Here is an 11,978-nt window from a genome sequence, read left to right on the forward strand (position 1 = left end):
CCTTACTTCTTCTTACTGAAGAAAAACAAGGGCTAAAAACAACAGAAATCAGACTTGCCTTCATGGACGTGCTGCTTTCACACATAGTTTAAACAGCTTATCCAGCTCCCACCTTCTGACTTGGGAAGGGTCACTAGTTCATTGCTTTTATTGAGTTTATTGAGGAAAACACTTCCAGGATATGTGAGACTCCATGCACGCATATATGATTAAACAATAATTTCTGGATAGGGCTCCAGATGACACAGGAGGTCTACCTGCTTGCCTCAGTTACTGTGGTGTAGAAGAAGAAACCTAGCACATTCTTTATGATTCTCCCCAGCAATGAGAGAATGGTAGCACAGGCCATTTGGAGCTTACTGCTTTGTGAATCTTCAGTGGTATTCTGAATTTTCAAAAATTTTTAACATCACTGCTGTATGAGTCCTATCAGTTCTAGTTTCCTTCCCACCAGACATACTCCCTTCTGTTTCAACCTTCTTTAAACTCACTTATAATCACGAATCTGGAGAGCTCCTTGCATGGGCTGCTGGGAGTGTTTGCAGCTGGTTCTTTATGGGAGGTATCAACAGTACAGGAAAAACTCAAAGAATTGAATCTTTCAACACAATAGCATGGGATGAATTCCCCTGCTTAAAATGTGAAGGAAAAGAGCAGAACATCATTTTACCCTCACAAAATTTACTGTGGAGGCAGAACATGTCAGCATGGATTAGCAGTGACAGGGAGATCTGCCATCCAGTGATTTCTTTGTTACTGCTGAACAGCTACAGTAGCTTTGAGCCATGCTGCCTGCCAATTTGGGTTTGTGCCTTCACCTTTGTTGTTGCTGTACAAGAGGGGATAACAACAGGGATCTGACATAGTCTCTGCGTATCCAAACTCAGCTCTTGCAGCTTTGTGCCATGTTATTGTTCCTGGGTCTTTGTCTGTAAAAACTTAAAAAAGTTTACCAAAAAAAGTTACAAAAATTACATCCAAAAGCACAAGTTCCCATATTCTCATTGTCAGCACATTATTCCTTCCAACAACTGAAGAGGGGCAGCTGTTTTCAGATGAGGCTTCTACTAGTTTCAAACTGTTAGCAACTGGGTTTGAAATCAAATTAAAAGGTATTTAATTTTTAAAATTGTAGTTTCATTAGTGCTGCAGAGCAGAAACCTTGTTGTCTTTGGATGGACCCACAAGCCATTTTCAGGCTCTCCTGTTTCCAGTAATACCAGCAGCATGAGGGAAGTGCACTGAGTCATCTGCTCCAAAACACCTGCAGCAGATAAAAACCCCATTTGTTTCTAGGACGTGCAGTGAGAAGGTGGGGAGATTTTTCATCCTGCACCAAACATGTCAGGTCTGTGATGTTTGTCTAATATTCTTGTAAATAATTTACTGTACCCAAGTCTGTTTTCTATTAACTGCTCGGCATGGGTTAGCATTGTTCCCTTCAGTTGCTGTTTTTCTGTTTTCCCTTCTGCAACGGTGTGCTTAGACAATGGCTAAATGCAGATAAATTGCAAGTTAAACAAACTGCAAGTCAGATAATTGTAATGGATGTAATTGAAGGATGTTTCTCTTCAATTTTATTTGTTGACAGTAGCTATGGAAAAGCAACGTGGAGCCAGTAAGTACTGTAGGATTCCTTTTAATCATGATAGATTTAAAAAAAAAAAATTAAATAGAAAAAAAACACCTTTTGGACATTTCTTTTTCCATTGGCTATGCAGGCAGCTCAAGGCACAAGCCTAGAATAGATAGCTAAGTTTTAGGCAAACCAAAATTTGAGAAGAAGAATTGTGCACAAGCTAGCTCACTTCAAAGAGCTGTGCCATGGCTTTATGCTAGCACGACTGAGAGGTACCCTCCCCAGACCACAGGATGCCATGACTGCACCTGTTAGAACAAATGCCTGCACTAGTGTCAAACAGGTTTCAGTCACAGACCTGAAAATATCTGAATGGCATGCACCATGCACTGCACTGGCCTGATGTTTGATGTAAATGTTGCTCTTAGGCTGTTGGCAGCAGTATGGGAATATACTGTATGTTGACACAACTAGAGCTTTGGTGGCAACTCCAAAAGCAGAAGGTCTGAGCTATGCAGGCAGGCACTAAATCAGTTGTTTATCTCCCGTTACATCCATGCACAAGCTCACGCCTACCATGGAGCCCCATCTCTGGCTGTCAGTCATTGCCATGCAAGCAGATTTTTCCACAAACAGCAAAGATTCTACTTGGGCATGTAAGTTTATACTGGGAATAGAGTTGCCTTTGAAATGATATTCAAGACCACCACAGAGAAAATGCAAGGTCTGCTGGGTGCATCCAAACCCTGCCATCAAACCTGCTTTTCTCTCTCCCTTAAGAAGGTTCCCCTCACAACCTACGTTTCTGAACATTTCCCCATCATTGTCTTAAATTAAAAGGAACTACATCTGGGACTAATGCACCCAAAGGCTTAGACTTAAAACAAGAAGACACAGTTTTTATTCTGCATGCTAAAGAACTGCCCTCTGTATTTGAAAAGACACCTGTTATATCATCTGTGTGTTGATTTCTATGGTGCTTACAGTTCAGTAAAATCAGTCAATTCTGTCATTGCTTTACTCTAAGATTCAGAAGAATTCAAAATGTCACTTTGGTCATAATGGCTGTTAGAACAACTTGTTCCTGATTTTAAAAATTAAAGGAAAAGTCATGCATGCTGTGTCGTAGGAGTTCCTGCCTCAGAGAGGATTGCAGAAAGAGATCTGAGGAACATGGAGAAATACTGTACCAAGATTGTGGAAGTTGGGCACAGCATGTGTGTGGCACCAGCTCTGATTGCTGGTATTGTCTCTCGAGAGTCACATGCTGGGGCAGTGCTGGAAAATGGCTGGGGTGACATCAAAAATGCATTTGGTTTAATGCAGGTATAGTCAACCTTCTTAAAAATACAAATCTCACCCTTCTTTTGAAGCATGAAGTCAGAAGAGCAGCAGGGGCCCCACTGAAAGGCAACTCCCTAAACCTTTTCAGAAAACACTTTGGCCAGAATAACAATAATAACTGACCTAGCTGTCAGATGCCAGCACTGGGAAGGACCCCAGTGAGTGTCAGGGTATGACTTGACTGCTTCTGCACTGTGAAACCACTGCTTGCTTCCCAGTGCTTTTTTTGGCAATTAAGAGATTAATAATTCCTATTTCATACTTTAGATAACAAATCTTGTTTCAAAAAGCATTTTTAAGTAATCATGGAGGCTTGTAGGCTGCAGCTACATACAATCGGGTTAATTACCCTTTATACACCACAGGGACCTGGCTAGTGGGAGATCTTGCTTCATTATTCATGCCTACATTCACGCCTCACTTGCTGTCAAATTGTACACTTGCCTTGCAAACCCTAAACATTTGCTGCATGCATTGGGATCTGCTTTTGTAACAGCTCCAGTCCCTTCAGACTTGTGCCTTACTACCCCATGGATAAGAGCAGGAGGAGGGAGAGGACAGAGGAGAAGGAGGGCAGAAATGGAGCAGAGATTGAGGGGAGATCCCTAGAAGAAACAGGGGGTTGCCAACCCTTGATGCAGCTGGGGAGGAGAGGAGCAGTCCCTTCACAGCTGGGAAAGCTTAAACAGCAGTAAGCTGCTTTCTGCACCCTGTCACCCTTACAGCAGCAGCTCTGTTGGGTTTTTAAGGCTCTGACAGACAAGGAGATGGGGCAGACAGCCTGTAAGCAATGAGGAGAGACAGTGGGGTTTCTGGTGTGCTGATATTGCTGTCTCATTTTCAGGTTGACAAACGGTACCACGACACTGTTGGTTCATGGGACAGTAAAGAACACCTAACAAAAGGTGCAGAAATTTTCAGAGGGATGTTAGAGCAAATGCAGAAGAAATTCCTAGACTGGACAAAGGAACAGCAGCTCAAAGGTAGAGTTCTGTGAGCTTGAAAACACTTCACACACATAAAATGATGAAAAACCAAGCACTTCAGAAAATTAACACATTCCAGTCCCCCTTTTCATTTTATTGAGGTGTGGAACAATATTCCTTGACGCTCACTGAAAAGAATAGAGGAATAAGGTGTGGTTAGCTTTCTAGCAGGCTTTTGAAAAATTTGGCAAATGTCATGACATTGTTCAGTTTCAAGGCGTAAGGGTGAGTTCTTCCCTGCCTCTCTTCATTTCATTTGTTTTGTGTTGCTATACCCACCTACAAAAAGCTACTATCCTGGCAACTTCAAAGAAGGAACACATTAATTTTTAAAATGTTTGGTCCTCCTTGAAGGAAACATGGTTATATTCTTGAGCACAGTTTACAGCTGAGGCAATCTTGGTCGGGTCCCTTTACTCCAGCTGCAATACAAATACGTCTGAGGTTGTTAACACAAGTAGACAGGAAGAAATATGCAAAAAAAGAAACAGTCATACAAGTGAAGATGTTATGTTAGCAAAATACAGCAAGGAGACAATGATCACCAAGTCTGGACATACAGGAGTGAAAAAATTACTCACAAAGTTAAAAAGAACACCATAGCTGGAAATGGCAATATAATACTGGTGAAAAGAGGGCTGCAAACTAAAGCAACATGTTTAAATTGTGATTTTTGTTTGCTTATTTACTGACAAAGTATATCTGTTTATGCCTTTCCTTCACTCTCATTTCAGCTGCCATTTCAGCCTATAATGCAGGACCTAGTAAGGTCCAGCACTACGATGGAGCGGACGCTGGCACGACACAGCGGGACTACGGCAACGATGCGGTTGCAAGAGCCAAGTTCTATAGCAGAAAGGGATACTGAGATAGCCAAGTGAGTGTTAGATTTGAGTCACTGACTGCATGCTTTGCTTCTACTTTAAAAAAATCCCGAATTTCTCCCCTAGAAAGAGTCAGAATGGGGGTTGAGAATGGAGGAGGGCAATGAAGCTGGAAAAAAATGCAAGCTTTCAATGTTCATTTTCAAGCTAAGGCTAAAAATATAACTTAAAAAAACCCCACCACTAGTAATCCAAAGTACAACCTATCTTTTGCTGTTTATTTTTTATTTCACTTTATGAGAACATTCAGAGTTCTCACCTGTGACTGCAACTTCTCAAACAGCAGATTAAAGCAGCAAGAAAGGTGTAACACTGCTTAACAATATTTTATCTGCCTTAGATCTTATCTGTCAACATACACATCTAACAGCAGTAAAGAACTGGTTGTTAACAATTTGCAGGTTTGGAATTGAGTATTTCAATAAACATTGCATATGCTTAAACTAGCAGAAGACTGTATCACAGAGTATTTTCATAATAATCCCTCTTAACTTTGGTGGTGTTACCCCAAAGCAGCTGCTTCTTTGTGACAGGAGGGAAAATACTAAGATATCTTTTTTTTAATTATTTTTCTTCATTTTAGCCTTTACAGTCATAAACAATCTGTACAACTCATGCTGCTGTATTGAATACTTCTACTGAAGCTGTATATTAGCTTCAGTGCAGGGTTTGGAGTAAGAATATACACATTCCATCACGTTTTTCAAATGGCATGCAGTTTACAAAATCTGATGCAAGCTTATGCACAATGAACAGATCTCTTTCATTAATTATATAGCAAGATTGTGGGGAGCCTTAGGTTCAGAGTTGTTTGGCTTATTCAGCCATTTCAGGACACACTGGAGAAAAGGAAGTGTTTAGAGTGGATAAAAACATGCCTCAAGCAGATCACTAGGGGAGAAATAACAAAGAGCACAAGAGGGTTGTTCCTTTAGTTTTAATATGGTGCATTATTTATAGCTAGTGTTTTGTACCTGTGATTAAAAACATCCTGATGCTATTAGTAAAATTGTATCCATCTACTCACACTACAGTATTAAGTGCCAAATCTGAAATGGTCAATGAACCTGCAACAGAGCAATAGCACAGAAACAGAAATCAGTGTATTTCTACATCACCACCACATACTGCACCAAAGACGTGTTTGAGTATACTTTAATTGCTCCAGCAGGTAGACATGGCAAATGGCTACTAGCCAAGGAGCAAGTTCAGTGGGAGCCAGGTGTGTGCCCAAGCAGCAAAGGCAGCTAAGGTCACCCTGGGCTCTATGAACAGCAGCACAGCTTGACCAAGGGAGGGGATGACACGCCTCTGCTAAGCACTCGGTAAAACACATCTAGAGTAGAGTCCAGTTCTGGGCCCTCTGACACAGGAAGGGCCCACTAAGCAGAGAGCCACTGTGCTGGCTGGGGCTGCTGCACTTGTCCCATCAGAAGGGAGACCTGCAGGGGGGGGCCTAACAGCAGCGCCTCCCTGTGAGGGATAATCGAGCAGATGGAACCAAGCTGGCTCTCCTCCTGGTGGTGGAAGGTGGAAAGGGAAGTGACAACAGGCACAAGCTGAAAGAAGAGAGGTTCAGACTGAATGCAAGACAGTGTTCTGCATGTGTATGTATTTTGCCAGGGAGCAAAGCAGGCTGCCCAGAACGGCTGAGCTGTCCCTGTCCTCAGAGTGTTTCAAGACAGGGCTGAACAAAAGTCCTGAGTAACCCAGTCTGACCTCAGTGCTGGCACTGTGTAGAGCAAGAGGTTGGACTACAGACCTGTGAGGTACCTTCCAACATGACTTCTGCTCTCATCTTAAGTCAGTCTGCTTGTTCCCTGGACAAAAAGGCAGCATCTCTTACCTGTGCATCATGAAGATTTACATGAAGCACATACAATGCTCCAATAATCAAAGGATGTGGACACACACTGAGCTTGTGCACCATGTTGGCTCAGGTTTCAGACGTGAAACCAAATCTTTAGAGAATGTATGCTTATGCAGAGAAAGTCTGGGATAGCAGATTGTCTGTGACAGTTGTGACACTGGAGCAAATGCCATTTCAGAAACACCCAAACTTACACATGTATTAAAAATTTTAATAAAATTCCTTCTTCATTAAAACTGACAGCCTGTCGAATAAAGACAGCTGTAGACATGTCTTGTAGCCAAACCTTACCCGGAAATAGCAGATGCTATCTAAAGCATTCTCCCTTCTCTGTACTTGGGAAGGATTTATCAGCTCTGCTCTAACTTAGGTCATCTACCACACTTTTCCAGTTGAGCACAGTACCAAGCAAGCTGGTTCATTAACAGATTCTTTCCAGCTCACATTGCAGTGCTTTAGAAGGTTGTAGCAGTTGTATAGTGTAATGTATAGAAGATCCACATTCATGCACACACTCTGTACAACAGGACTGGCAGCACTCCCCCTCTTGGCAGATTCACCAGGCTGCAGTGCTGCAGATACAAATCCTGAACGTGTCTGGCAAGGCTCAGTGATCCTGGCTCTAGCACTCTGGGCCACCAAGCCTGATACAAGACTTATATTTGCTATTTCTCAGCAACAAGATCCATCTGCTTAATTTTCTGGGCCCTACTACTTGTGCCATCTCTTTTAACAATGTCCTGTACCTTGGATGCACTACATACATCCTTAAAAGGATTGAAATTTCAGCTTTACTAAGTTCCACCCTGTGAGAACATGGTCAACACCACAGAGAGCCTGAAGTTGTAACACTACAACACAAGACGCTGCACAAATTCTGGAACAAAGGAAGGAAGAAAAGCAATACTCCTTTACCTGCTTCACTTTTTCCTTGCTATTTTATATGCATGAGTAATTTCTGTGTCCTTCCAACTACAGCACGTGGCTTGTCGAGAAATTGAGGGCTTTCAGCTTAATATCATGTTTCTGCCTTCAGCCTGCCCATTGGAGCCATTGCATTCTTCAGTGCCTTCACTACCACAGCCTGTGCTTTTTCTCCTGCACACAGACTCTCCTGCTTATACATCCCTCAACTGTTAGGTCTCCTCCTTTGAACTCCTACTTGTGTTTACTCTTCTCTGCAAGCATGCAGAAAGGATAAACATTCCTTTTCAGCAACTGATCCTTCTAATCTCACAACATACAGTCATTAAGATTAACTCCTCTGCAGTGTGTCTAGTGTGGGAGAGGCTCACAGTGTGTTAAACTAGGGAACTTATTGTTGCTGGAATGAAAACTACTTTTATCATTTGATACAGAAGCAGCTTCCTAACTTCAGCCACAGTTCTGAAACCCTAAATAAAAATATACACACAGTACTGTTCAAGATCTTCAGTAGAAGTTACTTTATAAGCTTGAAACCCATAATTACTAACTTGCATTAAAGAAGTACACTTCATGGCCCCCAGGTTTCTAAAGTTTGTTATTTTAGAACAGGAAAAGCATCGATTTTCACACAGACTGCAGCCCTTAGGCTATTATTATTAAACATTTAGGATCAAGAAATACATACGAAGTGAGATCGTGTGTTTCCCGAATGACAAATTACACAACCTACCAAGACATTAATCACACCTTCTGTTCCTCCCAAATGAGGAGTTCAGGTACTTTTTAAGCTACAGAGGAGGCCAGATGACAGACTGTTTGCTACAGAACAAGAGTGAGATCTGGCTGACCCAAGTTAAGTCACCCAAATGTCTGCCACAACCAAATGACACTCTCAGTGGACAGCCAGTCAATTCTCATGTAACTGCTCCACAGAGAGTGTTTGAATTCCACCTCCTTCTCTTGTGCAGCAAAGGTGAAGTCATGCCCTCTATTACTGCAAACCTTTACCGTTAGCTGGGAAACGTCCTCATCATCATCAGTTACTTCTCTGCTTATCTGACTTCATATATGACCAGTTCTCTAATAGCTGGCCATAAACTGAAGTAATCTACCCACAAAATTAAAACACGAGGACAGAAAGCCCATCATTCATTTAATATGTCAAGCAAATATTAAGAACTCCGAATTCTATATTTCTACACATGTACACGTTTCTTTAAGTACCAGTGTCACCTCTGCCATTTGTACCAGGCAGGGTAAGAATTAAGCTTACATTTCAAACACAAATTCTTAATTCAGGATTAAAATGATTTATTTCATAAAATATAAAACCAACCAGCACACCTTATGACTTAATTTCTTTCTGCTCCACAGGTTTCAGGTGCCGTTTAATGACAAGCTCTCCCTTGCTTGTAAGAAAGGTGTCTGACATTTCCTCTTCTGTTGGCAACCCATAAGGTAATTTCAGTGGCTGTATCCTACAGGCAAAAGAGTTTGCTTAGTGAAGTCCTGTGACCAAAATAGAGTTACAGTAAATGTTCAAAATTAAACAAACAGATAACAAACCTTATCAGATGTTTAATAATTTTCAGTTTGGCATTCACAGAAGGGATATTTTTGTGCAGTCTTGGCTGATGTGCCTATGTAAATGACAGAGCAGGTTTTACAAATGCATTGCTCAACTCCAGATCTCCCAATCAAACAGTTTTCAGGCTATCAGTAAAAATACAAACTACTTTTGCAAATATAAGATGTAGAGAAATGTCAAGCATCAAGAACATACATAAAAATATGAAAGCGAAACTTTATCAAGCTCAATTCCAGTAAAATGACAAATTCAGCTTTACTGTCATTGCATTATCAATATATTTCATTTTCTTCCAACTGTTAAAAATACTGTAAAGGTAAATGCAGGAGTTCAGGGGTAAGACTGCTTGCTTCAGTTAGATCTTAAATGGATCAAGCACACTTTGTCTGTGATATAACACTGACTAGCTAAATCTTTGCACAATGTGCAGATGGCCTAAAAAACTGGATAAACCCATCTTTGACACAAACTCTTGAATTTGGAAGCCTTTTCATAAATAAACAAGAATATCTGCCTACCTCAAATAACTGAATAACCTGACCATAGAGAAAACTGAATTCAAAGTATTTACAAATCGGTTCCTCTTATTGTAGCAGAATTCTCAATTCACAAAGTTTTCCTCAGGCATCCAGAGCAATACCATAAAGTGATATTCTGAATTACCACTAAAAGAACACTTGCCATTAACTTTCCTCCCAGCTCTTACACACATGATCTATTTCTCAATTACAATTATATTTATGGCAGCTGTAAAACAATCAAAGCTTTGCAACTACAAAATTGAGATCCTTAAAAACAAAAAAAAACCCCACCAAAATCCCACCACCTTAATTCTACCCTCAGGTTCTAAATTTGTGATGTACACAGCAAGTATAAAGAACAACAATCATACTTTATCCAGGCCAAGATCATGTACTATCTTCTTTTCCCAATACGGGCGACCGATTGCACTTTTTATTCTAGTAACAACGTGGATTTTGTGGGGCTGCTCAGGGTCACCTCCATACTTTTCATGGTCTCCAGGCCGTGGCTGAAATACCTAGAGTAAGAAGGTTCATGAAAACAGAAGTTGGGTTTGTTCTTTTTTTTCTCTAAATATCTGAATTATTATTACTATTGTTAACAAAACTCTAAAACATACTTCAACCTTGGTAAAAATTATTACATATTCAACTACCTTTCTTTTCAAAAGGTCAAAGTACCAACAAGTGACCTCAAATTTAGCTTTTATAACGTTAATTCAATATTTTTATAGTGGTTTGCTAATGAATACATTAATTCTTGGAGTTTGACTGTACAACTCCATAGAAATACATGGACAATGCTCTACACCAGCACAGTACTTTGGTCACATGTACCTAATTGAAGAGCCTCTGCTCAGCCTCTGAATGGTAAGGTTTTTCATAGGCTTTAAGAATGATTTTAAGGCAGAGAGTCAACTGACACTAGATGGTATCTTGCAAAAAGGAAAGCTAAAAGTGTAAAAGTAAAAATATAAGTCACATTTCCCATCACTTTAGTTAGTTTTTTACTAAGTAGATTATTTCGATTGGAAGGGACCTACGATGATCTGGCCTGAAGATTAAAATGTTATTAAGGGCATTGTCCAAATGCCCCTCAAACACTGACAGACTGGAGGCATCCACCACCTCTCTAGGAATCCTGTTCCAGGGTTTGACCACCCTCTCAGTACAGAAATGCCTCCTCATGTCAAGTCAAAACCTCCCCACACACAGCTCTGAACCTTTCCCACGTGTTCTGCCACTGGGTGCCAGGGAGAAGAGCTCAGCACCACCCTCTCTCCTCGGGAATCTGTAGAAAGTGATGAGGTTGCCCCTCAGCCTCCTTTTCTCCAACTAGACAAGTCCTCAGCCACTCCTCTCAGGACACACCTTCCAGCCCTTTCACCAGCTTTGTTGCCATTCTCTGGATTCATTCATTGACTTTTAACACACTTCTTAAATTGTGGGGCCCAGAGCTGCACACAGTACTCGAGGTGAGGCTGCACCAGCACTGCATGCAGTGGGATCATCACCTCTTTTGGGTTGCTGGTCATACTGCGTTGGATGCACCCCAGATGTGATTTGGGCTTTGCCCTCTCGGCGAGCAGAGCTGGTGGCTGACTCCTGCTGAGCCTGCTATGGACCAGCAGCCCCAGATCCAGTTCTGGAGGGCTGCTCTCCAGAGCAGCAGAATCATTCTCTTCAGAGTACAGAATATGGCATTTGTCCTTGTTAAGTTTCATGCCACTGATGATGGCCCAACGCTCCCACCTATCTAGATCCCTTTGCAAGGCCTCCTGTCTCTTGAAAGAGTTGACAGCACCTCCCAGTTGGTTATGTCAGCAAACTTGCTAATAATGCATTCAACTACTGCATCCAGATCACTGATAAAAACATAGCAACAGAAACGGCCCTGGGACTGAGCCCTGAGGAACACCACTGGTGCCCAGCTGCCAGCCAGCTGTAGCCCTGTTCACTACAGCCTTCTGAGCTCTGCCCTTCAGCCAATTCTTCACCCAGCACACCACGAACCTGCTCATCCCAAAGGCTCTACAACTCTGCCGTACCACAGGAAGCACAGAATTAAGCACGTGAACACCTATGTTAGTTTCTCAACTACCGAAGCACATACCCAGTCTGGAATTCTCGACCTGGTGAAGAGACAACGAGCCCACACTGCAGGCGCCATCCCCTCCATCCTCCTCCCCAGCATCTGCAAAGAGAGCGGGACAGAACTCGTCGGGACTTTCCTCACGGCAGACTGCACAGCCGAGCAGACCCGCGCTGACACCGGCCGC

General features: G+C 41.9%; 2 protein-coding genes across 2 annotated transcripts; one reads left to right on the forward strand and one right to left on the reverse strand.

The window, feature by feature from the left end:
- The first annotated feature begins 1,596 nt into the window (after positions 1-1,596).
- Positions 1,597-4,777, forward strand: LOC103767940 (lysozyme g-like). Its single transcript, XM_008935072.1, has 5 exons — positions 1,597-1,618; positions 2,008-2,097; positions 2,709-2,905; positions 3,768-3,906; positions 4,644-4,777. Exons 1-5 carry the CDS (start codon positions 1,597-1,599, stop codon positions 4,775-4,777), a joined length of 582 nt encoding a protein of 193 aa, XP_008933320.1.
- A 4,158-nt stretch (positions 4,778-8,935) lies between these two features.
- On the reverse strand, positions 8,936-11,869 carry MRPL30 (mitochondrial ribosomal protein L30). Its single transcript, XM_008935073.1, has 4 exons — positions 11,813-11,869; positions 10,071-10,217; positions 9,157-9,230; positions 8,936-9,068 (listed from the first exon to the last, which is right to left on the reverse strand). The coding sequence occupies exons 1-4, from the start codon at positions 11,867-11,869 to the stop codon at positions 8,936-8,938; spliced, it is 411 nt and encodes a 136-aa protein (XP_008933321.1).
- Between the last annotated feature and the right edge of the window lie 109 nt (positions 11,870-11,978).

The sequence above is a fragment of the Merops nubicus genome, unplaced genomic scaffold, assembly GCF_000691845.1.
Source record: "Merops nubicus isolate BGI_N331 unplaced genomic scaffold, ASM69184v1 scaffold32832, whole genome shotgun sequence".
NCBI lineage: Eukaryota > Metazoa > Chordata > Aves > Coraciiformes > Meropidae > Merops > Merops nubicus.

Bases quoted from the DNA above. Each gene is read 5' to 3' on its own strand.
- LOC103767940 (XM_008935072.1), top strand. From the start codon at position 1,597: ATGGAAAAGCAACGTGGAGCCA. The intron at 1,619-2,007 runs GTAAGTACTGTA...TGTTGCTCTTAG, and splicing joins GGAAAAGCAACGTGGAGCCA to GCTGTTGGCAGCAGTATGGG. The intron at 2,098-2,708 runs GCAGGCACTAAA...GCTGTGTCGTAG, and splicing joins AGAAGGTCTGAGCTATGCAG to GAGTTCCTGCCTCAGAGAGG.
- MRPL30 (XM_008935073.1), bottom strand. From the start codon at position 11,869: ATGGCGCCTGCAGTGTGGGCTCGTTGTCTCTTCACCAGGTCGAGAATT. The intron at 9,231-10,070 runs GTATGATTGTTG...TCATTTACATAG, and splicing joins ATGATCTTGGCCTGGATAAA to GCACATCAGCCAAGACTGCA. The intron at 9,069-9,156 runs GTTTGTTATCTG...TTTTGCCTGTAG, and splicing joins ATTATTAAACATCTGATAAG to GATACAGCCACTGAAATTAC.